The sequence below is a fragment of the Pithys albifrons genome, chromosome 16 (assembly GCF_047495875.1).
Source record: "Pithys albifrons albifrons isolate INPA30051 chromosome 16, PitAlb_v1, whole genome shotgun sequence".
Taxonomy (NCBI): domain Eukaryota; kingdom Metazoa; phylum Chordata; class Aves; order Passeriformes; family Thamnophilidae; genus Pithys; species Pithys albifrons.
This window is the reverse complement of record NC_092473.1, coordinates 13862886-13887724: the sequence shown is the minus strand read 5'-3', so window position 1 is coordinate 13887724 and position 24839 is coordinate 13862886. Positions and strand designations below refer to the sequence as shown.

Below are 24839 nucleotides of genomic sequence, written 5' to 3'. Positions count from 1 at the left end.
AGATTCACAGCCAGCTTTTGCCATCAGTACACTTCAATAAAAACAAAGTATAAAGGCAGGCAGCAAACCAGAGATGGGGAGAATCAATAAGGCTCACATTGTGGGTGCAGTTTTTCGTTCTTTTTTTAATTCATATTTTGTCATTGGCCCTTTTGAAATAAATCAAAATAAATGGGGGTTGGTTTGCAAAAATAATTGCTCTCAAAAGAAATCTCTGCCACATTTAAAAGCAGTGTTCCATAACAAGATCCAGCTCCAGTTCCTGCTCTTCTCTGGGCTGTGGGAATACCTGCTCAGTGTGAGCTGGATGAGGGGGGCTGAGAGAAGGCTCTCCTGTTCCTAATCTTCAGTGCTCGTTTCCCCTCCTTGCTTTTTGCAAATGGAAACTGAGCACAGATGCAGCTTTCCTATAATCATGAGGATTATTGTCCTGTTCCTTCCTGTCTGGCTAACTAAGAGATACCAATTTATTCTCCCCTTGATTTGCTCTCACACAGATGAATTTTTAACCTTCAGTACAGCAAGAAGCCCAGAAACAAAACAAGTGGACATGAACTTTACTGCCTGATGTACCTGAGGTGTTATGTCAGTCACCAGAACAAGCTTTACCAGGCTGGGCCTGGAAATGACTTTGCTTTTTAGGAGCTACAGGTCAGCAGAATCCCTGTTACTCACTGAGGAGAAGGCATTGCAAGTGTTAACTTTGCCCAGTCAGTCTTCCTGCTTCCACAGGGAGGGCTGAAATGCTGCAAAGAGAAGTGGCAGAAGGAAAATACTTTAAAGAAACACTGGCCTAAGATGTGTTTAGGTTGGGTGCTGCACCATGAGGGGTTGGTTCATCTATGTGCTCTCAGATCTACCTTTCACCAGGGCTCAATGAAAACAGGCGGAGGCCAAAATTGATTTTAAAAAGGTTAAAACTTAAAAAAAGTTGTGGACAATTACAAAAATGTTGCTTAGCAGCAGCCAGCCTCTGACCAGTTCTTTTCAGTAATGGCATTAAAAAACAACCTGATTAATAGCTCCAGACATAGTGCCAGGCAGAAACCTTTCCTCAGTGGTAACAGCAGCCTTGCACCTCCTGCTCCTTCACTGTCCACTGAGAAAGGCCAGATGTCCTTTGGTGCATCTGTTGGCATAATGACCTTTTTCTCCACACTGAAAGAGAGAGAGAGAGGCAGGAATTATTACACAGTCCCAGGTTTTTCCTTCTAGCTGCCTTTATCAAGGCATCTAGCAACTGTTTCCATTTGGAAGCTTTTCCACAGGTGGAAGATGCAGCATTTAGCAGGGGAAGTGAAACACATTGTCACAAGGGACACGATTTGTGGGCTGCTCCCACTCCTTGGAACAAAAGCTGCTCCTGTGCTGGGAGCCAAGTGATGCCATGTTATTATAACCCACTGCAAAGCAATGCTCAGGACCACAAACAGCAAAGGGGTGTTACACATAAGGATTTCAGCATCTGGGGGTTCCAAGACTGACATGCACTATGTCAGACACCCAGGAGGACTCTCCTGATCAACTCTGAGTTAAACAGAGTAAAGCACCTCTAACCCTGAGATCAGCTCAGTTGGTTAAAACTTGGTTGTAACAACGCCAAGGTCATGGGTTCAATCCCCTGTGTGGGCCACTGACTTAAGGGTCGGACTCGATGATCCTTGTGGGTCCCTTCCAGCTCAGAATAGTCTGAGATTCTGTGACCTTGAGAAAGTCATGAACAGGTTTGTGACTTTGCACCTTAAAGCTATTCAGAGAATATCCAGAGAAATGCCAATATCTGGTGCAACACCATTCACCAGATCTGTAATTTACCTGCAGGTAAGATAATAAGCAGCGATCAAAGGTTTTCAGTGAAATGGATTCAGCTATTTAATATCCCTGTCCAATCACAGTGATTTTTACCCAAACAAGAGTTGGCATGTACACTGATGTCACTGTCAAGGCTGATGGAACAGGAAGTTTCTTTGGCCTTTTCCAGTGCTAGAGTTGGGGCTTTTGTGGAAAAATAAAAGGAAATGGAAACCTGACTGTGTTCAGGCTTTCCTGGTGCTCCTCAATGAGCAAGCAAAGTGAACAGCTCATTCCTTGGCCTGACACAACAGGGTGCATTTACAGCTCAAATACTGGGCAGTTTTTGTAAACTCCATTTCTGCTACTCACAAGCACCTTCCAGGCTAACAGGGGAGAAGAAAATCTTTTTACAGTCACCAATATCAGCTAATTCACTCATGAGAGAAAACTACTATTAACTCTTGTTTGGAAATGTGAAGTCCAGCAGTCTCCTGTCACTGTCAGCAAGGCAGGGTTTCCTGTTCATCAGCAAAGTCCTACAGCTCATTGTCACAGCATGTCCAAGAACTGGCAAGCCACTGGCCTCAGAACTCGGTGTTAATTCCCACAGCTGTATCCAGGCACCACAACACAATGTCTACAGAGCACTTTACACTGGGAAAAACCCCTTTTGTTTCCCCTCCTCAGCCCTCTGAATTACCTTGTAGCAGGTGACCTGCTCCAGGGGCCGGGGTCCTCTGTTCCCAGTGTTGTTGTTTTGAGACTGCATGACTCCAATCACTTGGGGTGTCCTCTGTTGGTTTGGAGAAGAGTTCTGGCTCGTTAAGTGCATCAAGAATAAAGATCTTTGTGGTTGTTATTTTGTTTAGAAGGGAAAAAGAGCACTCCATATGTCAAATGATCAATTCTCCTCCAAATCTGTGTGTGGGTGCTCTGCCAGCTGGAGCACCAGAGACAAGAAATCAAGCACTGAGCCTTACAAAGCCCAGAGATCCTGTTTTTCTCTAGGAAGCAGATTTGGAGAGTAGGTTTAGGCTGCTAAAATATCCCTGCCATCACTGAGGGATGTCACACAGATTACAGAAGCTGGCAGACTGCTGCACACCCGTGTGTGATGTGCTCCTGTGCAGCGTGGGAGTGTTCTGTGACCAGATCTCCGTGTGCAGTTGGAACAGTTGTGGGGCTTTCATCACTATGATGGCACTCAGGGTTCCTCACTCCTGAGTTCTCCCTTCCAGACCCAAGAGCCTGGGTGCCCAGTTTTGACCACTGGACAGTATGTTCTGTTGTAAAGCACTGTGGGAAAGGCTTGAGGGCAGGTGTGTGGGGGAGGCAGGGGAACTGTGTACCTTTTGCTGTGTTTGTGTCGGCTGAGGCAGTGGTGGTTGCTCTGTGGTTCCCATTGGCAGTTCAAACCGAGGGCTGGTTTGGATGGAAACAAGAAAATTGATTCTCAAATCACGTGCCAACGTTTTAGCATCAGCTCAGTCAAGTAACTCTAAAGAACAAAACGTTCAGCCAATTGAACCTCACGGGAAACAGACCTACCCCTGCCCACTTCTTTTTGCATGTGGGTAGCACATCCCTCTGCCTGTGAAGCCTTCTGGAATATAAACCCATGTGATCCCACGGCACTGATGGCTCTTAATCACCACACCAGAGTCTTACTAGGAACTCCCTGGAGACACTCTGCCCCTTATTATCTTGTTCCACCCCCTGACATGGGCAGGGACACGTTCCACTATCCCAGGTTGCTCCAAGCCCCATCCAACCTGGCCTTGAACATTTCCAGGGATGGGGACACAACTTCTCTGTGCAACCTCTGCCAGGGCCTGCCCACCCTCACAGGGAAGAATTTTTTTCAAACATCTGACCTAAGCCTACTTTATTTCAGTTTAAAACCATTCCTCATTGTCCTGTCACTACATGCTCTTGTAAATACCCTCTCTATCCTCAGGTCTAAACCTTGGCCAAATCTCCAAAGCCATTGGGAAGCACTGGAGCATCCTCATTTGACATTTACCAGATTCCAAGGGAAAAACAAGGTTCCAGGGCAGGCCTGGGACATACTCACTGCATGAATTTACAGGCAGGTCCCTCTGGGCAGAATCCTACCAGGTAATTCACACAAATGACCCTCCGAGTGTGCCGGTGTCTGCAGAGGGGACCTGCAACACAGAGCTCAGTAGTGCCCATCCCTCAGACCTCCACCCCAGCCCCCAGCACAGCAAGTGCACCAGCAGATGATGCAGAGAGAGAACAGCAACACCTGCCCCTGATTTACAGCCACAGAAAGAGCAGCTGTGTGAGGTACATACCATGTTTACAGAAGCCTCTGTCGTACCAGGGACAGTCTTTGATCTTAGACTCCGGGTCAATGTGCAAGAATGGACATTCTTTGTTACTGCATTCCCCTGTACCAAAGGCAAACACACTTCTCAGTCAATGGTGCAGGCCTGAGATCAAAATGACTCTCAAAACATTACCTGGATTGTGTAGCTCCCACAAAGCTGTTACCAACACATATTAGTTCAGGCACAACAGTCTTACTGCCTGTCTTAACCTACATGGAGAACCCCAAGGACTCATCCCTGAGGAGTAAAGTTCTACCAAACTGGGTAATTAGTGTGTGTTTTTAAAAACAAGGGGGAAACTAAATTTGCAAGAGCAGTCATGGTAACAAACCCCAAACATTTAGTGCAGCAGAAGTGTGGAGAAACTACAAATTGCACACTAACCTCAATCCAAGGAAACCTACAAGACTGTAAGTTTCTGGCAGCAAGTTGCCTCATTATGTCCAGATCTCCAGAGCTGGAAAGCAAGTGCATAAAAGTTTTGCACCCCCATGCCCTCTGCTGCTCATCAACTCCCCAAACTAAGAGTCATGCAAAGACCAACTGCTCAGTCTACTCATCAAACACCCCAAGAAAAGAACACAAGGAATAAAACTCAGTAAAAGCCTGAACTTCCCCCCTCTTCCTGCAAGGGACAAGTTCTTGAGAGTGTAGACATCTGCAATATGTCACAAATTCAGGTGGGTAATAAGGTGAAGGACTAAGATCTGAAAAAAATGACAACCTAACATCTCATCAGACACAGGAGAACCATAAAGCTCTGAAGGTGGATGAGAGGGATGCACTAGGATTCTCTTCACCAGACTGCCAAACCAGCAATAAGCAGGAGCTACTCACCAAATTTAGAGTAGAAGTAACACTCAGGCATCTTGGTCATGTCATACTCATGCAGAAATTCACACTGGTCGCCCTTTTTGCACAGTCCTCGTAGCCAGTGTTTGCAAACAACTGTCTTTTCCCCACTGATGTGTCTGAATGGGCACATTCCCCCTGTGGAAGGAAGGATGGGGCAAGGAGAAAGGAAAACAACTCAAATACATGTCACAAAAAGGAACTGGGCAACAGCAACACTTGGTTCCCCTCTTCAGCAGGGGTTTCAGAAGACATCAGTGCTTATTTCAGTCTTAAGTGACAACAGCAAAACAGAGAGTTCCAAAATAGTCTTGTGTTACTCTCTATCCCACAACAAAGTCTCCAGCTCTTCATCCTGACAGTTGTAAACCACAGCAACCAACCCAGGCAGATTCACAGCAAAGTCTGCAAACTTTCAAACCTTCCTTTAACAGCAGCTTTGCTTATTCACCTCCCAGCTTATTTAAAATACGCCATTATTTCCCAATTGCTGCAGTTATTCCAACATCCTTCAGTTTTATGCTCTACCTAAGTTATCCCCTCAGCTTTACTAAACAAGAGTACTACAAACAGTGCTAGAAAATCTATTATTCCCCCCTCCATCCTGTGGGGGTAACTGCATTTCCCAATATTCCACATGACTTGCCTTTTCCACATGCCGCCTTTAGAAAGAACTCACAAACAGCCGCGCCCGATTCTGAGGAGAGAACAAGGGAACAAAGTTAATTTTAACAAAGCTTCATGGCAACTTTTAAATTATTTCCTGCCCTAGAATGACAATCTGGTCCTCATCATCAAGAAAAAAGAAGCATTTTGGAATCTACTTCCCTGCAAAACTTCCTTCTTCAAGCCTGGCCCTCACAAAAATCTGTTTTCTTCTCAGGGAGTATTTTCAGAGATTTGGTGGTGCTTGTTTTGCTTTTCAGCTATTTTAAGTTTTTGACTGGGTTTTCCCAGACAATCACAGAATATCGTGACTTGGAAGGAACCCCCAAGGGTCACTGAAGTCCAGCTCCAGAACCCTTTATTTACAGTCCTGTCATTAACAGTCTATAGTTTCTTACCAGAACAGCCTCAAACAACCATTGGCATGTTATCCCTTGCTGATCCTGAGCAATAGGAACGTTCAAGGGACTTTAAACAAAAGTTTAATCAACCAGCAAGAATAATTCAGCAAATTACGACTCCTGAGTCTGTGTCAGAGTGAAGGAAAAGGTTCAGAGACTCTGCCACAGATGTCCCTAGAGATGAAAACTCCCTGCCATTCAAAGTGCCTCATCTATCAAAAGTGGATGAAAAAAGAAATATAAAGTATTATGCAGGAAGTGATGTTTATTCACCTCAAGTTTCCAGCCTGGCTGGGTACTAACTACAGCCTTCCTTAGGCAGAAAGGAAATTCTTTACAGAGAGTAATGAGCCACTGGAATGGGCTGCCCAGAGAGGGGGTGGATTCCCCATCCCTGGAGGTTTTTAAACTGAGCTTGGCCGTGGCACTGAGTGCCATGATCTGGTAAAGGGACTGGAGTTGGACCAAGGGTTGGACTTGATGATCTCAAGAGGTCTTTTCCAACCCAATCGATTCTATGAAAACTATCTGGATTAAGACAGAAACCTCATGGGGAAAGCGGAAGATGGGTGGATCTAAGGCTAAGACCGGACGAAAGTGCTGAGATCCCTGGAAACCTCCCAGCCACCCGCCCGGCGCAGTCCCCTCAGCCCCCGCGCAGCAGGGCCCCCACACGCACTGTCCATGCCAGGGAAGGGCAGCGGCTGCGCCCCCAGCTGCTGCTCCACGGCCAGCTCCAGGTCGAACGTGATGTGGTCCACGCTGGCGATGAGCTCCTGCATGGTGGCAGCTGGGGGGCGGCGGCAGCGGGAGGGTAGGGGCGGAATGGTGGCGGTGGTTGCCGCGGCGGCCGCGGCGGCGGGCGGGCGGGCCCGGGCGGGCCCGGCCCGGCCCGCAGCGCTCCGCGCCGGCAGCGCCTGCGGTGAGGGGAGGCGGCGGCGGCAGCCCCGTGGCCGCCCCGCGCCGCCCGCCCGCGGAATGACGGGACCCACGGCGGGCACGGCCCGCCCGGCGGGCAGCGCGCGCGCCCCCGCCAATCAGCGCCCGCGGCGCCGCGTCCCCGGCGGGCAGCGCGTGCGCCCCCGCCAATCAGCTCCCGCCCGCCGCCGCCCGGGGACACGCCCCCTTCCGCGCGCGCTCGCGCAGGCGCTGCGGGGCCCGGGGAGGGGCGGGAGGGAAGGACGGGAAGTGTGAGGGGCCGCGGCCGGGCCGGGCCGGGCTCCCGGGGCCGCTTCGCCCTCTGCTCCGCGCTCCTGGGGCCGCTCCGGGTGTTGCTGTCCGCCCTTTCCTCCGCGCTCCGGGGGCCGCTCCGGGTGTCCCGGTCCGGATGTTGCTGTCCGCCCTCTGATCCACGCTCCGTGTGTCCCGTTCCGCCCTTTCCTCCGCGCTCCCGGGGCCGCTCCGCCCTCTGCTCCGCGCTCCTGGGGCCGCTCCGGATGTCCCGGTCCGGGTGTTGCTGTCCGCCCTCTACTCCACGCTCCGCGTGTCCCGATCCGCGCTCCGGTCCCGCTCCGAGTGTCCCGGTTCGCGCTCTGCTCCACGCTCCGCTTCACGCTCTGAACCCCGTTCCTGGTCCCGCTCCGGGTGTCCCGGTCCGCGCCCTGCTCCACTCTCCGAACCCCGTTCCTGGTGCCGGTTCGCGCTCCGGACTCCGCTCCACGCTCCGAATCCTGCTCGGGCCGCCGCTCCGGCCTCCGGTGTGACGCCGCTCGGCCCCGGGCCCGCTCCCCGCCGGCCACACCATGAGCGCGCTGCGGCTGCTCGTGCCGCGCTGGTGCGGCCGCGCCTGCCCCGCTGTGCTGCGGGCGGGCCCCGCGCTCGGCCCCGGCCCGGCCCCGCCCCGGGCCCCGCGCCCGGCCCCGCTCCCGGCTCGGCCCTGCAGCTCCGCGCGGCCCCCCCGCCACCTGCCCGGCGGCGGCACGAGGGACACCAGCGCTGGGCAGCGCACTGCAGCTGCCGAGGAGGAGGAGGAGGAGGAGGATGACGATGAAGGCGTGGAGTTCGGGACGCTGTCTGATAAATTTTCCTCTAGAAAATTTTACCACAAAGCCACATCACACTTTCGGGATTTAAAGCTTCGCGAAGAGGGGGAGGAAGAACCAGAAGGAAAACCTCGACGTGGCCCTAAGAACACGCCGTACTGGTACTTCCTACAGTGCAAGGCCCTCATCAAAGAGGACAAGGTTTGAGCCCAGCTCTTCTCTCGTTTTTAATGGCAGAGATGAAAGAGGCAGCTCTGGCCCATTTGTGTCGTTCTGTCATTTGGTGTCTTTACAGAAAGAAAACAAATAAGAATTTGTTGTAGAATCAACATAAAATCCCAAAATTATTTGGGTTGAAAGAGACCTTAAAGCTCATTTCATTCCACCCCCTGCCACAGGCAGAGGCACCTTCCCACTAGCCTGGATTGCTCCAGGCCCCATCCAATCTGGCCTTGGACACTTCCAGGGATGGGCTAAATTGTGCCAGGGCCTCACCACCCTCACAAGGAAGAATTTCTTCCTAATACCTAATCTAAATCTCCCCTCTGTCAGCCTAAGGGGCAATCCCCCTTGTTCTGTCACCACATGCACTGGTCAAAAGTTTCTCCAGCCTTCCTGTGAGGAATCCCACTCCTGTAGGACTTCCACTGCAATCTGCCCACAGCTGCATGTATTAATATCCATTCTAGTTCCTTCTCTTTTTCTCTTACCATGGATTTTCCTCTTCCTTGTAGCTGGCAGAGGCTCTGGAGCTGTTTGAGGTGCAGATGCTGAAGGAGGACCGTGTCCAGCCAGAGGAAAGCAATTACACCATTCTCATTGGTGGCTGTGGCAGGGTTGGCTACGTGAAAAAGGCATTCAGGCTCTACAATGATGTAGGTTTAAGTTCTCCCTCACAGCATTTTCTAAGCTAAAACTTCCAAGCATTCAGTCACTGCACTTTGTCTCCAGAATGCCTTTGAGTTAGTGGCACCTTTTTAACCCAAAACTCTTGAAACAAGTTAAAAAATTCTAGAAGTCCTGTCTTAAAAAGCCAGTTCAAACCCTCCTTCTCCTCCCTTAGATGAAAAAGCGAGGGTTGATCCCCACAGAGGCCACTTACACGGCCCTGTTCAACGCCTGTGCCGAGTCGCCGTGGAAGGACTCGGGGCTGCAGAGCGCCCTGAAGCTGCGGCAGCAGCTGCAGAGCAAGAACGAGGAGCTGAACCTCATCACCTACCACGCCCTGCTGAAGGTCTGCGCCCTCTGCTCAGACCTCAGGATGTGCTGTGATGTACTCAAGGTAAATAGGTTGGTTCTCTCATACTAAACCTGCTCTGCTGTGGTTAAAGCTGCTGGAAGTTGTCGTGTTGCATCGATTTTTAATTCCATTTCCAGCAGAGAAAATGACAGACCATGTGTTTATATTTCACTGATTCTTATTCTCATACAATGAAATTCTACATATCAAACACTGAATACCTAAAAGGAGCCAGCTTTGGCTTTAAAAGTAGTCAGGTGTGTCAGAAACTTAACAAAGATACCATATCTGTCTCCCCTCCTCATTTTGAACACGTGTCTATGGATACCTGGGTCCTTTTAGAGCTCTTAGAGCAGCTCTTCTCAGAAGCACTCAGAAATAGCTGAAATGATTGCTGTGCCTGCCTGCAGATTCACCATAGCTCTGTCAGGATCTGTGCAGGTGTTTCCAGGCTCTCTCCTGGAGTCATCATTCATCTCACAGTGCTGGGGTTTTCTCACCCTATGCTTTGTTGCTGCTCTATCCCCCCAGAAAATGACAGTGGTATTGGAGCTTCACAGCCAGCTGCACCAGACTGGATAACTGGGAAGTTCAGTGTTTTCTTTGCTTTTTCAGGAAATTGTGCAGAAGGGGCATGTCCTGACAGCTGAGACCTTCAGCTTCCTTCTCATGAGCTGCATAAAGGACAGTGAGAACGGCTTCCGATACGCCTTGCAGGTGTGTGCTCCTGTTCTGAGGGGGAGGAAGTGCTGCTGGATTGTAACTCATCACTTGAACACAGTGGGTAGCTCAGGCTGGTGAAATGGGAGGAGTTCAGCTCCTCCTAGGACAAATTCTGAAAACTAGACTTGCACCAGGACATCCCATACACTGGGAAACAGCCCTGGATCATTTCACAGGGCTCTGCTAACTCAAGGTCACTGTCTTAGTCATCTCAGCATGTTAGGCTGTAAACTCCTCTGCACACAGATCACATTGATAGATGTCTTACAGCCTGCTAGACATGTTCCTGTTACTGAATATCACATCTGGTGTGTATCTTCCCCTCTTCAGGTTTGGAAACAAATGACTAAACTTGGGATAAAGGGCGACAGCCACACCTACAACCTGATGCTGCGCGCGGCGAGAGACTGTGGGATCGGCGACCCCGTCCTGGCCTCTGAGCTCCTGCTCGGGCCTCCTGAGAGCTCATCTCAACTACAGCTCCCCCCTGGGAAGCAGAAGGAAAGGGTGAGGAATCGGAGGAGGAAGGGATCAGAGAGTGTTGCTGTCCGGCTGGATGTGGAAGCCATGGAAAGGCAGTTATTTCAGGAGAGTTTGGTGCAGCCCAAGGAAGTGATCCAGCAACACAGTAAAGATGTGAGTCAGGCTGAGGAAGAACCAGCTGCTCCTGACAGCGCCAGCCCCACTGATGGCAGGGCTGGAGCCTTGGTGAGGAGAGGCCACGGTGAGATGGAGCTGGAACAGGCACACCCAAGCCAGGACCTGCCCAACTGCAACCTGCCCAACTTGCTGGATTCCAGGATGCCAGACACAGCAGTGGTTTCCCTGGGGACAGTGGCCACACCGTCCCATAGACTGGCTTTGATGGGGCACGTGGAGGGATTCTTGAACAAAATGAAAGAGGACAATGCAGAGCCCAACATTAAAACGTTCACGTTACTGGCTGAGCTGGTGGAGCCCCAAAGCCCTTCAGAGTCTTCTTTGCTGGCACTGCTGGATGAGCATAAAGTAAAAGTAGATGTGACTTTCTTTAACACTTTAATAAGGAAGAAAAGCAAACAGAGAGACCTGGAAGGAGCAAAGGTGAGAGAAAAACCTCAGAACTGGCCTTGTCACCACCTCCGTGTGTCAAGCCTCCTATGTTTTGCTGTGAGACCCCTTTCTCTGTCCAAAACAGAAACTGGGATCTCACACTTTTCCACAAACTGGTGCTTGGGTTAATTTCTAAGTATTTATGGATTCCACTCCAGCTCTCTCTCTAGAAAGCTGTAGTGGCACTTTTTGGGAACTGATGCCAAGACTTGTATCTTGCAGAGTGTGCTGCCAGCTCTGGTGAAGAGGGGACTGTCACCCAACCTCCAGACATTCTGCAACTTGGCAATTGCCTGCCACCAAGAGAAGGATGGACTGCAGCTGCTCTCAGATTTGAAGGTAATCAAAGAAAAATCCTCTGCTGCTCGGGGTTCGAGCTGCAGGAAGAGGCAAAATGAAGGGTTAGTGCTGCTAAAAGACCTGCTGAGGTTTTTGTGGCGTGGCTGTGTTCTCACTTCAAGGGATCTGTGCTCCTTGTGTGAGAAGGAGCCTATCCATGTGCCTCTCCCTTCTAGGAATCCTGCACTAGTCAGCAGATACCCAAGTTTAACTGTAGCCATTTGTTGTTTCCAGAGGTCTGGAATAACTCCCAACAAGTACATCTACAGCACCCTCATTGGTGCTGCTGTGAGGAACCTGGATTACAGTTACCTGACGGAGATCCTGCGGGACATGAGGAACAACCAGGTGGCTCCCAACGAGGTGATCATCCGCCAGCTGGAGTTCGCAGCGCGGTACCCCCCAAAATTCGACAGGGTAAGGAGCCAGGGCTGCCCAGGGTGTGAGGGCACCACGAAGGACACCAGCAGGGGAAGGGAGTTGTAGATGTCCGACTTTCCTTTGGGTTTGTCTGATCTGGCTGACTTTATCACTGTTTCTTTGGTAGCAGCTTGTAGCTCTCTGCAGTACTGGAGTAACAGCCCCTTGTTCTGCTGGTTTTCTGTTTGCAGTACAAGTCCAAGAACCCATACTTAGAGAAGATTGATGGTTTCCGTGGCTACTACTACAGGTGGTTAAAAGTGATGGCTGGAGAGGAGACCCCCCACCCCTGGGCCAAGTACAGGACACCCCGACGTGGGGTGCAGGACAGCGAGGCCAAGGCTGTGCAGGAACAGTGAGCAGGATGAGGACATGCCAAGTTCTTGCAGCACAAGGAACATCCATGACTTGCTGCTTCAAGCTGCTTGCAGTAAAGCTGCTTCTATGTAATAAAGTATTTTGTTTTAAGGAGAAGGAAATACATTTTCAGTGAATTTCCTTAAGAGGATTAGAAGGCTGTAATTCAGCAAACCTCATGCTAAATGAGGAAGAAGCAAAATCAGATTTTATTTGGTTTAGCTCAGTGCTGGTTTTGCCTCTGTTCTGTCACTTGACATGTGACCTGTAAGTCTCTAGACTGCTGGCATTCCTGAAGGGATCTGTGCATTAATTCCAGGGTACACACCTCAGCAGAGAATTCCAGTGGAATTCAGCTTCCACCTACACAAGGTCAGGGAAGAGCTCAGATCCAACTGGGTGCTTGGGAACTGTGTTATTTTCTTTCCTCACAGCCTTTTAAACAGTTAGTTGAGAAAGAGTGGTGAGAGCTGGTTAAGAACCAACCCACATTCAGAACAACCTTCAAACCAAGCACCCCCAACATATCCAAGAGGAGAAGAGAAGCACAGGAATGTTTCACCAGAAAATGACACCACTCTCTCAGGAAGGCAAACTTTATTTTATAATACATGGCTACACAAAACCCTACTCCAAAGCACCCCCCATTTATTCATGATCCAGGTGATTATGCTGCTGCTTTAATTGCTATACAGAAAATATCCCTTCACAGGAAGTGGCCGTAATTGCACTCAAAGTCCATTGAGGAGAGGACATCCCTCAGAGTTCCAAAAACAGTCTGATGGCCAAAAGCTTCACCCAGAACAGCCTCTGCATCCACAGTGAGTGCACTCAATGATCCTGCCCTGAAAAACAAACACAAGGAGGGTGTTTCAGCCAAGCCACACACAGAGCAGGCGGGGAATGGCTGTGTGTGAGAAGGGTTTCCACTGTCTGGATTTCTGTTACTACCCATAGTTTCCACAACTTTAAATGAGTGCCAAAGCTGACAGTAACTGTAGAACCAACTAGATACCAACTCTGCCAACAGAACAGAAAATGGTATAGGCAGGAAAAGGTAGAGGAAATCAGCAGGAAGAACAGCAGTAGCTCTGCTGTCCCTGACCTCAGAGAAGTCAGACCAGGTCCTTGCAAAGGCCCAGACAAGCAGAGGAACAAGCTGCACACTCACCACCTCCAGCTTGCTTTTGGGGACCCTGCAGATGCAGTTGGTTCCGAAGTTGGTGTCCCGTGTCTGGATGCAGCGCAGGCAGCACAGGTTCTCATAGCCCTGTTTCTTCCACTTGGCAATCAGGTTCTTGTCAGCATAGCCCTCCTTGATGCAGTACTCATACAGCTCTGGGGAGGGGCAGACACCACCACAGGGGGTGTTGGAACACTCACTGCCAGGAGTTACTACCTGTAGTAACCACCTGCCAAGCCTTCCCTCCTCCCTCCCTCCCTCCCCACAAACCTGATCCTTCCCACCAGCTCCCAGTTCAGGTGCAGCCACAGGTGAACAGCTCACTCCAGTTTTCCCCTGCCCAAGGTAAAGCCCTGCCCTCCTCACCTCTGCTGATTGCTTTCCTTTTGTAGAAGAGATCAAAGATGTAACGTGTTTTCTGGTGGTGGATTCTGAAGATGGGCCACAGGGATTCCACTTTCCTCTTCCCCTCGTGTGGCTCCGTCTCCGCTGGGAGGGAACACAAACAATGGATGACCAACTTACTTCCTCAGCCACTTTGCAATAAACTGTTCCAAGGACACTCATAACTTTGATATGTGGCAGGGGTAAGTCTGAAATTAGTGGGATAATCCTCACCTAAAAGGGACCTGACATGGTACAGCTCCTTTAGGGAATAAGACAGTGGGGTGACATGACCCACACTGGGATGGGAAGTAACTTCATGCCCAGAGCAACAAGGACAAGAACTACCAGTCCCTCCACACCAAAACCAGTGACCAGCACAGGCTCAGCACCACTGGGCAGAAAAGGTCCATCTGTCCATGCAGGGAAAGCTCAGCTTCATGAAGCAGCCCCTGTGAGCTTGTTTTGGGGTCACATCTCCAAGAACACCCACCCACCTTCTCTCATCTTCTGATCCAGCTCGTCCAGCGTGGGCTCGATGAGCTCCCACCCATCCGGGGGAGGTTTCCTGCTCCTCTTCACTTTGGGCATTGCCTCGGGACCGAGTGGGGGGCAAAGGTGAGGGCACGGGGTCCGCCTGCACCGCCTCGGGATCGCTGGGAAACGGAAGGACAACAGCTGCCATTACATTCCTCCCAAGGGGTCAGCGCCCCTTTTCCTGCTTTCCACTCCCGGGGTGCAAAGGAGCTTTGCGGGGCTCGTGGAAGAGGCGAACCCCACGGTGTGCGCACAGTCAGTCAATGGTGTTTGTCCCCAGCAGAGGCCGCAGCTCCGGTGCCTGCGGGGCGGGACGGGGGAGACGGCAGAGCCCGGTCGCGATCCCAGCGCCCGTCCCGACCCTGGTCCGATCCCGAGACCGGCCTCGCTCAGCCGCCGCTCCCTGTCCCGGTCACGGTCTCAGTTCCGATCCCAATCCCGATCCCTTTCCCTGATCCCGGTCCCTGTCCTGGCCCCGCTCACCCGCCGCTCCCGCTCTTAGTACCGATCTTAGTCCCGCTCCAAGTTCCGGTCCCGATCCCCCCACCTGCCGCTCCCGATCCCTGTTCCTGTTCCGCTGCCGTTCCCCTCACCCGCCGCTCCTGATCCCGCTCCCTGTCCCGCTCCCGTTCCCCTCACCCGCCGCTCCCGATCGCGATCCCTGTCCCGATCCCGATCCCTGTCCCGATATTCCTCAGCAGCCGCTCCGGTCGCGCCGCCGTCGTCACGCGGGGTCCTCGCTCCTCGGCCCCGCCCCCTCGGGCTGCCCCGCCGGCGCCGCCGCTTCTGCCGCCGCCGGACCGGCCCGAGCCGTGCCGGGACAGTCCCGTTCCCGCCCCGTTCCCGCCCCGTTCCCGCTGCGTGTCCCTCCCGCGGGCCCGGGAGCGGCGCGGGGGTGGCCCCGCGTTGGGGCCCTGAGGCGGGGGCGGGTCCCGTTCCGGTTCCGGGGCGCCGCTCGGGCCGGGGGGGCCGCGCCGCCATCGCCGCGATGCCGAAAGGTGGAGGGGCCGCGCCGGGCCGGGGAGGGGGCGCGGGGCACGGGGGCGGCGTGCGGGCCCCTCCGGCCCCGCCGTGCGGGGATGCTGCGGGGGCTCCGGTTCCGCCGCTCTGCCCGGCCCGGGGCAGCTCGGGGGGTCCCTCTCCGCGGTACCGGGGATCGCTCGTGTTCAGTCCCCGGCCCCTCCCCGCGGGCCGTGGGGACCCGTTCTGATCCCCCCCAAGCGGGGCAGGGCCGCAGGAACCCCCGGTGTGCCCGGGGATTGCTCCATGTGCTCCCGCAGGGTGGGAGCGGGGCCCCGGGACGGCTCAGACCGGCGGTACCGGGGGCTCCGGGGGCTCCGGCGATGGGCAGGGGGCACGGGGCAGTCCCGGCGATGGGCAGGGGGCTCGGGGAGGGGTTCGGGGCAGCCCCGGCGATGGGCAGGGGGCACAGGGAGGGGTTTGGGGGGTTCGGGACAGTCCCGGCACTGGGCAGGGGGCTCGGGGAGGGGGTTTGGAGGCTCGGGGGCTGCGGGCGCAGCTGCTTTGATGTGGCCGCGGTTCGGGTGTTCCTCAGCGGGCACCGACTTGCTCCTCGTGTGATTCAGGGAATGAGGCGCTGGCGAGGCTGTCACGGCCGGGCTGGATCCACCCAGAACCTTCTGCACAGGCACCATCTGCATAATTGGCTCCCGCAGAGCCCGGACCAGCCCTCCCGGTCCCTGCCCTGTGCTCCATCGGCATTCCCAGGCTCCAGCCCCATTCCCTGCTCACCTTCCCTTCCACAGCCTCGTTCTGTGCCCCTTTGCACAGCGCTGGGGCTTCCACGTGGTCTTTGTGAAGGTTTTTGTGGGGGGTTATAACCCCGCTGTCCATATTTAAATAGCCCATAACACAGAATTTTCTGCTCTTTAAATGCTTGGTTGAAACCTTTTTTGGGGAAAAGAGGGGTCTTTGCTCATTCCCCCCCCAGGTCAGTGGGAATTAGTGGATTGCTGGCAGACAGTGGGTTTTGTCACTCACTGTTTAATATAAAAGGGGCGAATTACCCAGCCAATAATAAATGTTGTTACAGGACCATTTCTGATTATTTTTTTCAATAGCTGAATTTAAAAAAGAAGTGATTCCATCACTGTCCTTCTATTCTCTTTCATTTAAATCCCTTAATTTTGCTGTTTAAAGCTGAAAACAGAGGTGTTTGAAGGTGTGCCCCCTTGGGCACTGGTGGGCTTTGCTGCAGGTGAAGACATTTTAAAAATGCTTCACAAAGGAGGAAAAGAATCATTATCCCTGTTTTATAGATGGGAAAACTGAGGCACAGGGCTGGTCAGGGGCAGGTGTAGGAGCAGCACTGCCTGTGTGTGACTGAGGTTTGATCTCCCTGGCCCTGCACTCCCTCAACTCCCCATGGCCCCTCTGAAGGTCTTCACTCTTCCCTTTGCTTCTTTTCAGGCTTTTAATGTAAAATAATTTCTCTCCAGTTGCTCCCCCCCTGGATCACCACTGTTTGTTTGCAGTAATGAGGGTTTTGTGTTCCTCAGTCCCCGGCCCAGTGTGGAATTGTGGAGGAGCAGCTGCCTGGCCCCTTTTGGTGTGTCAGAGAGGTTCTTTTCTGTTGTTGCAGTGATGTCACGGGCTAAGCAGTGAGGTAACATCTCCCCATGAGCATTCCCGTGGCAGATCCCCCTTCCCAGGGGGTGTCAGTGCGGCCACGTGGGATGGTGGGAACAGACAAACAGAAAACACCTGTCTGTGGGTGCAGCAAGTTGTGCTTGTGGTGTGAGAGCCCAGGAGAGGGCATGGAGAAGAGTCTGGTGGCTGTTCTTCCATATTTCTCATGGTGAAACATCTCAGGAGTCTCTGTAAGGGATTTGGGATAGTTTATTCCACAGCTCTGCTTTTGCTGTGCTGAAACGTGTGAGTTTGTCTGTGCTGAGTCAGGAGGACTGGTCAGAAAATGGGGGATCTCTGCAGCTCCCAGCCCACAGGGGCTGCCTGCATTGGTGCTCCCAGTCCATCCCAGTCCCTTCCAGTCCAGCAGCACACAGTGGCAGAGCAGTGACAGACCTCCCATGGATCCCACCCAGTCCAAGGAGGGAGGGATGATCCCCCTCATCCCTCCCTGTCACCATAAGGTTCCTGTTGTCCTGAACAGGTGAAGTGAGGAGGGTGACAGAGAGCCAGGGTTTCCTTCTCCTTCCATGGGACTTCCAGACTCCTGCAGTAACAGGGAGCTCCCTTGCCAGAGCTGTTTGCTTGTTGCCTGCCCCTCTCCCTCACTCCAGGCTGTGGACTGACTGTCCAACGTGCTCCCCAGTTCTTTGGGCTGGAAGGACATAGAGCAGACACTTGGAGGAAGCATTAATGGCTTCAGCAGTTCATTAATAACAGGATTTGAAGCTTGGGGCAGGTCCCAGCCACACTGACTCTCCTTCCTGGTTCCTGGAGCTTGTTTTTATTTTTCCTTATAAAACAGTAAAACATGGAGGCTCCTTTTAGTACCTCTTCAGCTCTTATTGTAATTCCCAAAGCCTTTGTCCAGTGAGCTTCCTCTTTTCCCCTGGCACAGCCTCAGAGCAGAGGAGGGGCTGTGGGGCCAAGCTTTGGGAATATTGTAACCACAGGAACACACTGATTCCTCCTGTGCAGGGAACTGGGACCTGCTCTGGGACTGAGCACCCCTCACCAGCCCGGGAAGGGAATCAGAGAGGCCCCGAGTGCAGGCAGGGGAGGGTGGTATGAATAATTGGTGTGAATAATCCCAATTCTCTCTGCATTTTACCCCAAAATCTGGTACCATTTCACCAAGTCCAGTATGGGGGTTTTTGTTGCTCAGGTTCCATCAGAGGAGCTGTTTTGGTTTGTCCAGTCTGCACTGAAAATCCAGAGGGTTCTGCAGGAGGAACAGGCCTTTCTGGAAGTTCATCACTAACCCATTTGTTAATTTTATTATTTTCTGCAGGTAGAAAAGGAGGCCACAAAGGCCGAGCAAGGCAGTACACGAGTCCTGAAGAGATTGATGCCCAACTCCAAGCAGAAAAGCAAAAGGCAAGGGTATGTGTTCGCCTCCAGTGTGTGCTTCCTGACACAATTCCTGGGTTGTCCAGCCTGATTACTCGTAATTCAGCAGCAGTGGCAGCTCAGCCAAGTGTTGCAGGTCATTCCAACAGTAGCCATCACAGTATGGATTCTGAATATTCCCAGCTAGGGAGCCTTCAGGGTGTCATCCAGCCTAGTTGCTGAGGCCTGGTGGTCCATCCAGCTCACAATTTGAAGGATAAGGGACAGGGAAGCTGATTACAGAGCAGCTCTGGAGATCCTTTCTCCCCCTATTCCATCATTCCAGTCTCCAGTCTCAGCCAGTTTTTTTTTTTATCCTTGTTCTGCATCTTGGCTTTGGAGAACAAGGGCTCATATCTTAACATGTTATTGTGTGTTGAAATTATTACATTTGCCCTCTTCTAGACTGAAAAGGACAAAACTCCTTTGACTTCTTCCTGTAAACATGATTTTCTTGTTTGCCTCAGACTCGTAGGGAGAGATAACAGAGTTTTCTGGCGTGAGGCCTTTTTGGGTGTGTTTCTGTGCCCCAGCACTGCACTGTAACAGCTCCTCCTGCTTCCATGACCTGACTGGTGTCCTAAAAGCCATGGCTGCTTTTTGCAGCACTTCTGTCTGGATTCCCAGGTTGTCCCAGCTGTGGTGACACTCTGACTGCTCTTTGTGACTTTCTGAAAGTGCTGCCCAAGCCCAAACACACAATTCCAGCTGAGGCCTCACAGCACTGACCACAGGAGGGTAATTACACCCTGTGTAGGAAATACTGATGAATACCTCTGAGATGACTCTCTCAGGCAGTTCTGAGTCTTAGTGGTGACTCCTTTTTAATGTTCTGCCCAGCTGGAACTGGAGATGATTGTTTGGTTTGCTGCTTAGCCACATATTCCAGCTTGGTGTTGGATTTCTTCTTCCAAAGTGTAACTCCTCTTGGTTAGTTTCTGATTCCACCTTCTTGGTTTCATGCCATATTTCCAAATTCTGAAACCACTTATGAGTCTGATCCTGTTTTCCAAAATGATTCCAACTCCTACCAGTGTGATCTCATTCACAAACTGTTTAAGTGTTTTCTGCTCCCATGTTGTTAATAAAAACACCAGCTGGAAATGGAACAGAAAAGCAGGACCCACTTGAAATGTGTGTCTTGTTTCTCAACAAACCAGAGAGCTGCTCTTTAGAGAAGGATATATTTTTGTGATAATCCATATCATATAGTGGTGGTTACATCTAACACTGTTTTATTAAGGAAATTATAAAAACCTCCACAATTAACAAAACTGTTTCTCTTGCTGCCCCTTGATTGTCCCCTTTGCCAGTTGCTTGATGAGGGATATTGGCAGTGGTAAAACTGTTCACACCCATGTTGGTTCTTCTAATCTTAACTTCTGATGATCCAGAAATTAATTCCCTGACTTCTGGCTGGAGGAAGCTGTGCTAAAAAGGCTGGAATTTCTTTGATAGAAATGTTCTGGTTGATGGTTGTCAATTTGCTCTTCTCTAGTTGTTTATGTAGACCCAGGATGGGATCCAACTCCGTGCTGCATCCAGGTAGTTCCCAATCTCTGGGATATTGTGCACTGGTCAGAATTCTCCTGGGGAGCTTTAATTTGGGGAAAGTGAAGTGCCAGTTGTGACTTTGACAAGCATTTTCCTCTTGGAGGGAAGAGCAGAGTTGTTTGGAGGTGACATGATGGGACAGGTGGTCACACTGACCCTTGAGGGTGAGCTCTTGTTCTGTGACAAAAAGGCCATGTTGGGAACACCAGTGCTCAGAGCTGTCTCTCATCCCTCCAAAATGGGCTCATTTAAGAGCTGGATTTGGGATTTGTATTGACATACATTTCCTCTGATTCCCTGTGGTTTTGTAGGAAGAAGAGGAGCAAGAAGAAGGAGGTGAAGGAGCAACAGGGGACCCCAAAAAGGAGAAGAAGTCTTTAGATTCAGATGAAAGTGATGAAGATGATGAGGATTATCAGGTACTGTCATTCTCAGGATTCTGGTTTTGGGGGGATTCATGCTCTTGTCTCAGAGCTCTCTTGGAGAGCTACCCATAATAAATTTTTTATGGAAGAACTATTTCTAGAAGCCCAAAAAGCCTGACTTGGACAGCATTTTGTGCTCAGAATGAAAACTTGTGTATGTTTATAACCAAAATAGGAAGACAAGAAGATTTTAAGAAAGGCCTGAATGCCAAGGTAACAATCCTGGTTCATAAATGGCTTTGCTGGCTGGTAGGAAAGTCTTGAGTTGTGCTTTTGGGGTGCTTTGCAGTGTGTTTGGAGAGCTCTGGGACAGAACAGTGCAGGGTGTGAGAGCTGTTTAACCTCCCCCTGTTCTTGATCCGCAGCAAAAGCGCAAAGGAGTGGAAGGGTTGATAGACATCGAGAACCCCAATCGTGTCGTTCAGGCCACCAAAAAAGTAACTCAGCTGGACCTGGATGGACCCAAGGAGCTCTCACGACGAGAGAGGTGAGTCTGTCCTGCTGCCTCCCTGGGAGTTGGTGCATCCCTGCAATTCATCCTTGCTGGTGACACGGGGAGGTGTTTCCCTGCTGTGTGTTGGTGCCTAAAACAGACACTGAACAGCAGCAAACTGCCAAGCAGGGCTCTCTGTGCTCAAAATGTGATTCCTTACAAACTTCACACAAGTTGCCTGTCCCCTGGGAGCAGCTGTGGCCATCCTGGAGCCAGGATGCATTAAGAGAAAGGGATTTAGGTCATTCCTTTCATGAAGTTTTATGCCAAAAAATAACTGAAATCCTGAAGCCACATTGCTATGAAAGGAATTTAGGCTATTCCTTCCCTGAATTTTTGTGCCAAAAATCAGATGTAACAGAATTCCATTTGCCAGAGGTCACCTTGAGTCCACTTTAATCTCACTGCAGAAGGTGCCCTGGTGCCAGGGAGTGGTTCCCCAGAATCCAGGCATCGTGCTGAAATTTTTGTCTTGAGCAGATGAATAAGATGAAAACTTAAGTTTAATCTTTTATTTCCAGTTAGCAATGGCGAATTTTGGAGAGGAAGATTTAAGCTTGTTTTATTTGGGATTGATTTCTTCAGCAGTACAGCTTTTAGGATAAGGCTGGGAAGAGCATGTCCTTGTGGTCTGGGACTGATGGTTTGGCCTCTGTGTGTGTTCACATCCTTATTTAGCTGAAGGAAGGCAGAAATAACCTCTGCTCTCATCCCTGTTCAAACCCTGCAATAGGTGGAAGCTGTGCCTGAACTATGGTGAAAGACCCCCCATTTTGGGTGGTTGATCCATGTCTGTCCTCACCACCCTTCCCAGTCAGAAGCCTCCCCCACTCTGCCTGTCCCTTTGGGGTCCCTGGATACTCTGGTGACTCTGTGACTGTTCCCTCAAACAGAGAGGAAATAGAGAAACAAAAGGCAAAAGAAAGATACATGAAAATGCACCTTGCTGGGAAAACAGAGCAAGCCAAGGCAGACCTGGCCCGACTCGCCATCATCCGGAAGCAAAGGGAAGAAGCTGCCAGGAAGAAGGAAGAGGAAAGAAAAGGTTAGAGAACAATTAATCACATCCTCCTACTTCTTGTGCCATGGCTGAAGTGCCAAGAGCCATCATTTCTCGTGTCACTCCTGCTAATCCCTCATCTCCTGAGCCTGTGTGGTGTTGCTGAGTGTTGTCACAACTCCCCTCAGCAAAACCAGGTTCAGTTGTTGTCTTGAAGCTCTTGATTTATAAAGCTCTTCGACACCTGAACAGGGAGCAGGGGAAGAGAGAAAGGAATTGCTCTTGGCATCCATATTGTCCCTCACCTCCCAACAAATGCTGGCTCCAGTTTGGGAGTTTAGCGGGTTCCTGGGTGTGAGTTACCCTCTTTGCATGCTGGGGGTCTGAGCTGCCCAGGGAATTAATCTGCAGCACTCCTTCCCTTCCTGGCCTTTCTCCATAGCTCTGGTAGGTATGAACCAGAAGTCTGACAAGCACAGCTCGTCTTTGGCTTCCACAGAGAAATTTGGGCATCACCATCAGGGTGATTTGTGGCTGTGTTAGAGAGAGGCCAGGGATAGAAGGGAACACTCCAGGCATGGTTGTGCCTCTTTCCTCTGGAGAGGATCTACCAGGGGTTGATGGGGAGGGTGGGATTTTTTCCTTTACTGGCAGGATTTTGGTCCCTGGGGTTGTGAACCCACCCCGGTCCCTGCCCTGTGAAATGGTGAAACTTTGTTTTCCTCCCACAGCAAAAGACGAAGCGGCCATGGCAGGCAAGAGACTGCAGTCACTATCCCTTAACAAGTAAGCACAGGCCATGCAAGAGGAGGAAACACCAGGGAACTGTGCCCAGTCCTGCCCGAGCTCTGCCGTGTCGCCTTCCAGTGATGCCACCCAGGGTGTCCCGTGGCATCACCGTCACCTCCACCTCCAAGAGACACTGACGATGTGTTTGTCCTCATCCTGGCACAGATTTCCATTTGGGGTTAGGGGCAGCTGCTCTCTGCAGTGCAGAGCTGTGCTGAACAGCAGTTCCCTGTAACAGTTCGGAAACACGAATGTTTTTGCTGTTTTTAGGATCAAGAAGTCGTAGATGGGGGGGCCGGGCAGGGGGGAGGGAGCTGTGTGGGAGGGGAGGTGCTTCAAATGCTAGATTGCAAGAAAATAGATTGTGGGGTCGTTGTGGGGTGGGGCATGGGGTGGGGAACCGACTTGGTATGAAATCCCAAAGGATAATGTATCTGAGGAATCCAGTTGGGCAAAGAGCCCATCGAATTGTGCTGCAGGGCGTTGCAGTATAAGCTGGGAGCCTGACTTCATGGACATCTGGAGTGCCGTTCCTTCCCAGATTCATCCCTCCTTTCTTGCAGCCAGTCTCCCCTTTTCCCTCCTCTTCATTTTTTTTCTCCTCTTTATTAGGGATAGTGCCAGTTTTTAACCACATCATCCTTTGTTCAAAGGAGAAAAACAAACATTTATTGTGTCAGATCCAGACGGAATGAAAAAAAAACCAAACCAAAACTTGATCAAGTTTAAAAAACAACAACAGAACTTGTATATTTGGCTGATTAAACTGTAAGTTATCAGAACTGCTGTGGCCTTGTGTGTGTGTGTGTGTGTGTGAAGGGCACAGCTCGGGGTGCTGGGGGACTCCTGCAGCTGCTGTTTGTGCTGTGGAGTTTGGCTCCAGGTTCAGCACATGCTCCAGGCTGATGGGAAGGAGCTTTCCCTGCTGTTTTTGATGGATGTCTTGCACAATCTGGTTACCACAGGGGGGAAACAATTACCCTCAGGGCGCTGTCTGGCCCCAGTCACTGTGTCAGAAGGGCAGTCACTGAGCTGTCACCTGCCCCGTGTCCTGTCCCAGTGCAGGGGAGATGCTCCAACCTGCTGTGCCCCAGGAGGAGCTCGGGGAGTTCTGCCAGCCTGGGCTGGGACACCAGTGCTTCCCAGACTCACCCCCGGAAGGCTGGAGGAGATCCAGCCCCGGGGCTCAGACAGGGCACTGGGAGTCACTGGCAGAGGGATTTCTGCTGTAGAGATGCAGGATGAGAATTGTGGTTTGCTCTGTGTAACCCAGTCCATGCCTGGCTGCAGGCACGAGGGGGTGACAGGGATGTGCCAAGCAGTTCCTGCTGCTCAAGCCCACAGCAGGAACTGCCTGCCTGGCACAGGAATGCTGGATCATCTCTGCACATGGATCATGGCCTGAGCCCTGGAGCTGCCCCCCAGCCCAGCCCTGGGCCCAAGGTGTGAGCTGGGACAGGGAGCTGGGCGTGATGAGGGAGCGGAACCAGGAGAGGGAACTCTGAGAGGGAAGAACTGACAGTGGGGACAGACTGACACAAAGTTTGGGTGATTCCTGGAGCACAGGGAGGTGGGTGGAGCAGAGCAGGGGGGCTTTTTGGCCTTGATGCCTGGGATGGAGCAAGGTGGGAATCACAAGAGGAAGAGGTTGGGGCTTATTTGTGTGGGGTGAACAAACAAATGGGTTGAAAAATGTTTTCCCAGTAGAACACACCTGCTAATGCCTGGACCAGAACTGTGGAGTAACCACCCTACAGTGCCCAGATTCTTTTTCCTTTTGGTGATAATTTAGGATTTTCCTCACCGAGAGTCAGTTTAGACCTGGCAGTGCTAGAGGAGGGGCTGGGCATCCTGTCTGCTCCAATACACCTGCCCAGGTGCTTGTATTGCCTCTGCCAGAGCCCTCACCAACTCCTTCAGGGTGATTTCATACCCTCTCTGTGGTGTGTGGCCCTGCCCAGTGTTTCCCACGTTAATTAAACCCTGCTCTGAAGTGGGGGAAGATTTATCCCCTGTCTCACAGCTCCTTTAAAGGCTCCTTGGCTTGGTGGGAACAGCTTTGTCCTTCTGCTTCAGCTGTGAGATGAGGCTGCTCTTACCTGAGTCTGAGATAAGAAGGGGTTGGAAGCCAGAGGTGCTCCAATCAAAATTCCTGGCAGGCTGTGGTAACAGGCTGGGAAGGGCCAGGATTAGTTAGGCAGCCCAAGGTCTCCGAG

At 51.6% G+C, this 24839-nt stretch overlaps 4 protein-coding genes across 5 annotated transcripts; 2 read left to right on the top strand and 2 right to left on the bottom strand.

The window, feature by feature from the left end:
- Nucleotides 1–105: 105 nt before the first annotated feature.
- Nucleotides 106–7019, bottom strand: CPSF4 (cleavage and polyadenylation specific factor 4). Its single transcript, XM_071570771.1, has 8 exons — nucleotides 6747–7019; nucleotides 5647–5697; nucleotides 4986–5138; nucleotides 4113–4208; nucleotides 3869–3962; nucleotides 3144–3216; nucleotides 2495–2587; nucleotides 106–1158 (listed from the first exon to the last, which is right to left on the bottom strand). Exons 1-8 carry the CDS (start codon nucleotides 6847–6849, stop codon nucleotides 1090–1092), a joined length of 732 nt encoding a protein of 243 aa, XP_071426872.1. The 5' UTR covers nucleotides 6850–7019; the 3' UTR covers nucleotides 106–1089.
- A 216-nt stretch (nucleotides 7020–7235) lies between these two features.
- On the top strand, nucleotides 7236–12342 carry PTCD1 (pentatricopeptide repeat domain 1). 2 transcript variants are annotated; one of them, XM_071570770.1, is made up of 8 exons: nucleotides 7236–8250; nucleotides 8784–8924; nucleotides 9113–9331; nucleotides 9905–10006; nucleotides 10343–11095; nucleotides 11327–11443; nucleotides 11678–11806; nucleotides 12055–12342. In XM_071570770.1, exons 1-8 carry the CDS (start codon nucleotides 7810–7812, stop codon nucleotides 12220–12222), a joined length of 2070 nt encoding a protein of 689 aa, XP_071426871.1. In that variant the 5' UTR covers nucleotides 7236–7809; the 3' UTR covers nucleotides 12223–12342. The 2 variants fall into 2 exon arrangements, with proteins under 2 accessions (XP_071426871.1, XP_071426869.1); XM_071570768.1 differs by having other exon boundaries at nucleotides 11678–11860.
- Nucleotides 12343–12800: 458 nt separating this feature from the next.
- Nucleotides 12801–15160, bottom strand: BUD31 (BUD31 homolog). The gene is made up of 5 exons (XM_071571211.1): nucleotides 14964–15160; nucleotides 14285–14443; nucleotides 13770–13892; nucleotides 13392–13558; nucleotides 12801–13065 (listed from the first exon to the last, which is right to left on the bottom strand). The coding sequence occupies exons 2-5, from the start codon at nucleotides 14376–14378 to the stop codon at nucleotides 13015–13017; spliced, it is 435 nt and encodes a 144-aa protein (XP_071427312.1). The 5' UTR covers nucleotides 14379–14443; nucleotides 14964–15160; the 3' UTR covers nucleotides 12801–13014.
- Nucleotides 15161–15220: 60 nt separating this feature from the next.
- PDAP1 (PDGFA associated protein 1) lies at nucleotides 15221–23405 on the top strand. Its single transcript, XM_071571210.1, has 6 exons — nucleotides 15221–15322; nucleotides 18265–18356; nucleotides 20228–20335; nucleotides 20707–20828; nucleotides 21728–21879; nucleotides 22566–23405. Exons 1-6 carry the CDS (start codon nucleotides 15313–15315, stop codon nucleotides 22622–22624), a joined length of 543 nt encoding a protein of 180 aa, XP_071427311.1. The 5' UTR covers nucleotides 15221–15312; the 3' UTR covers nucleotides 22625–23405.
- The last annotated feature ends 1434 nt before the right edge of the window (nucleotides 23406–24839 follow it).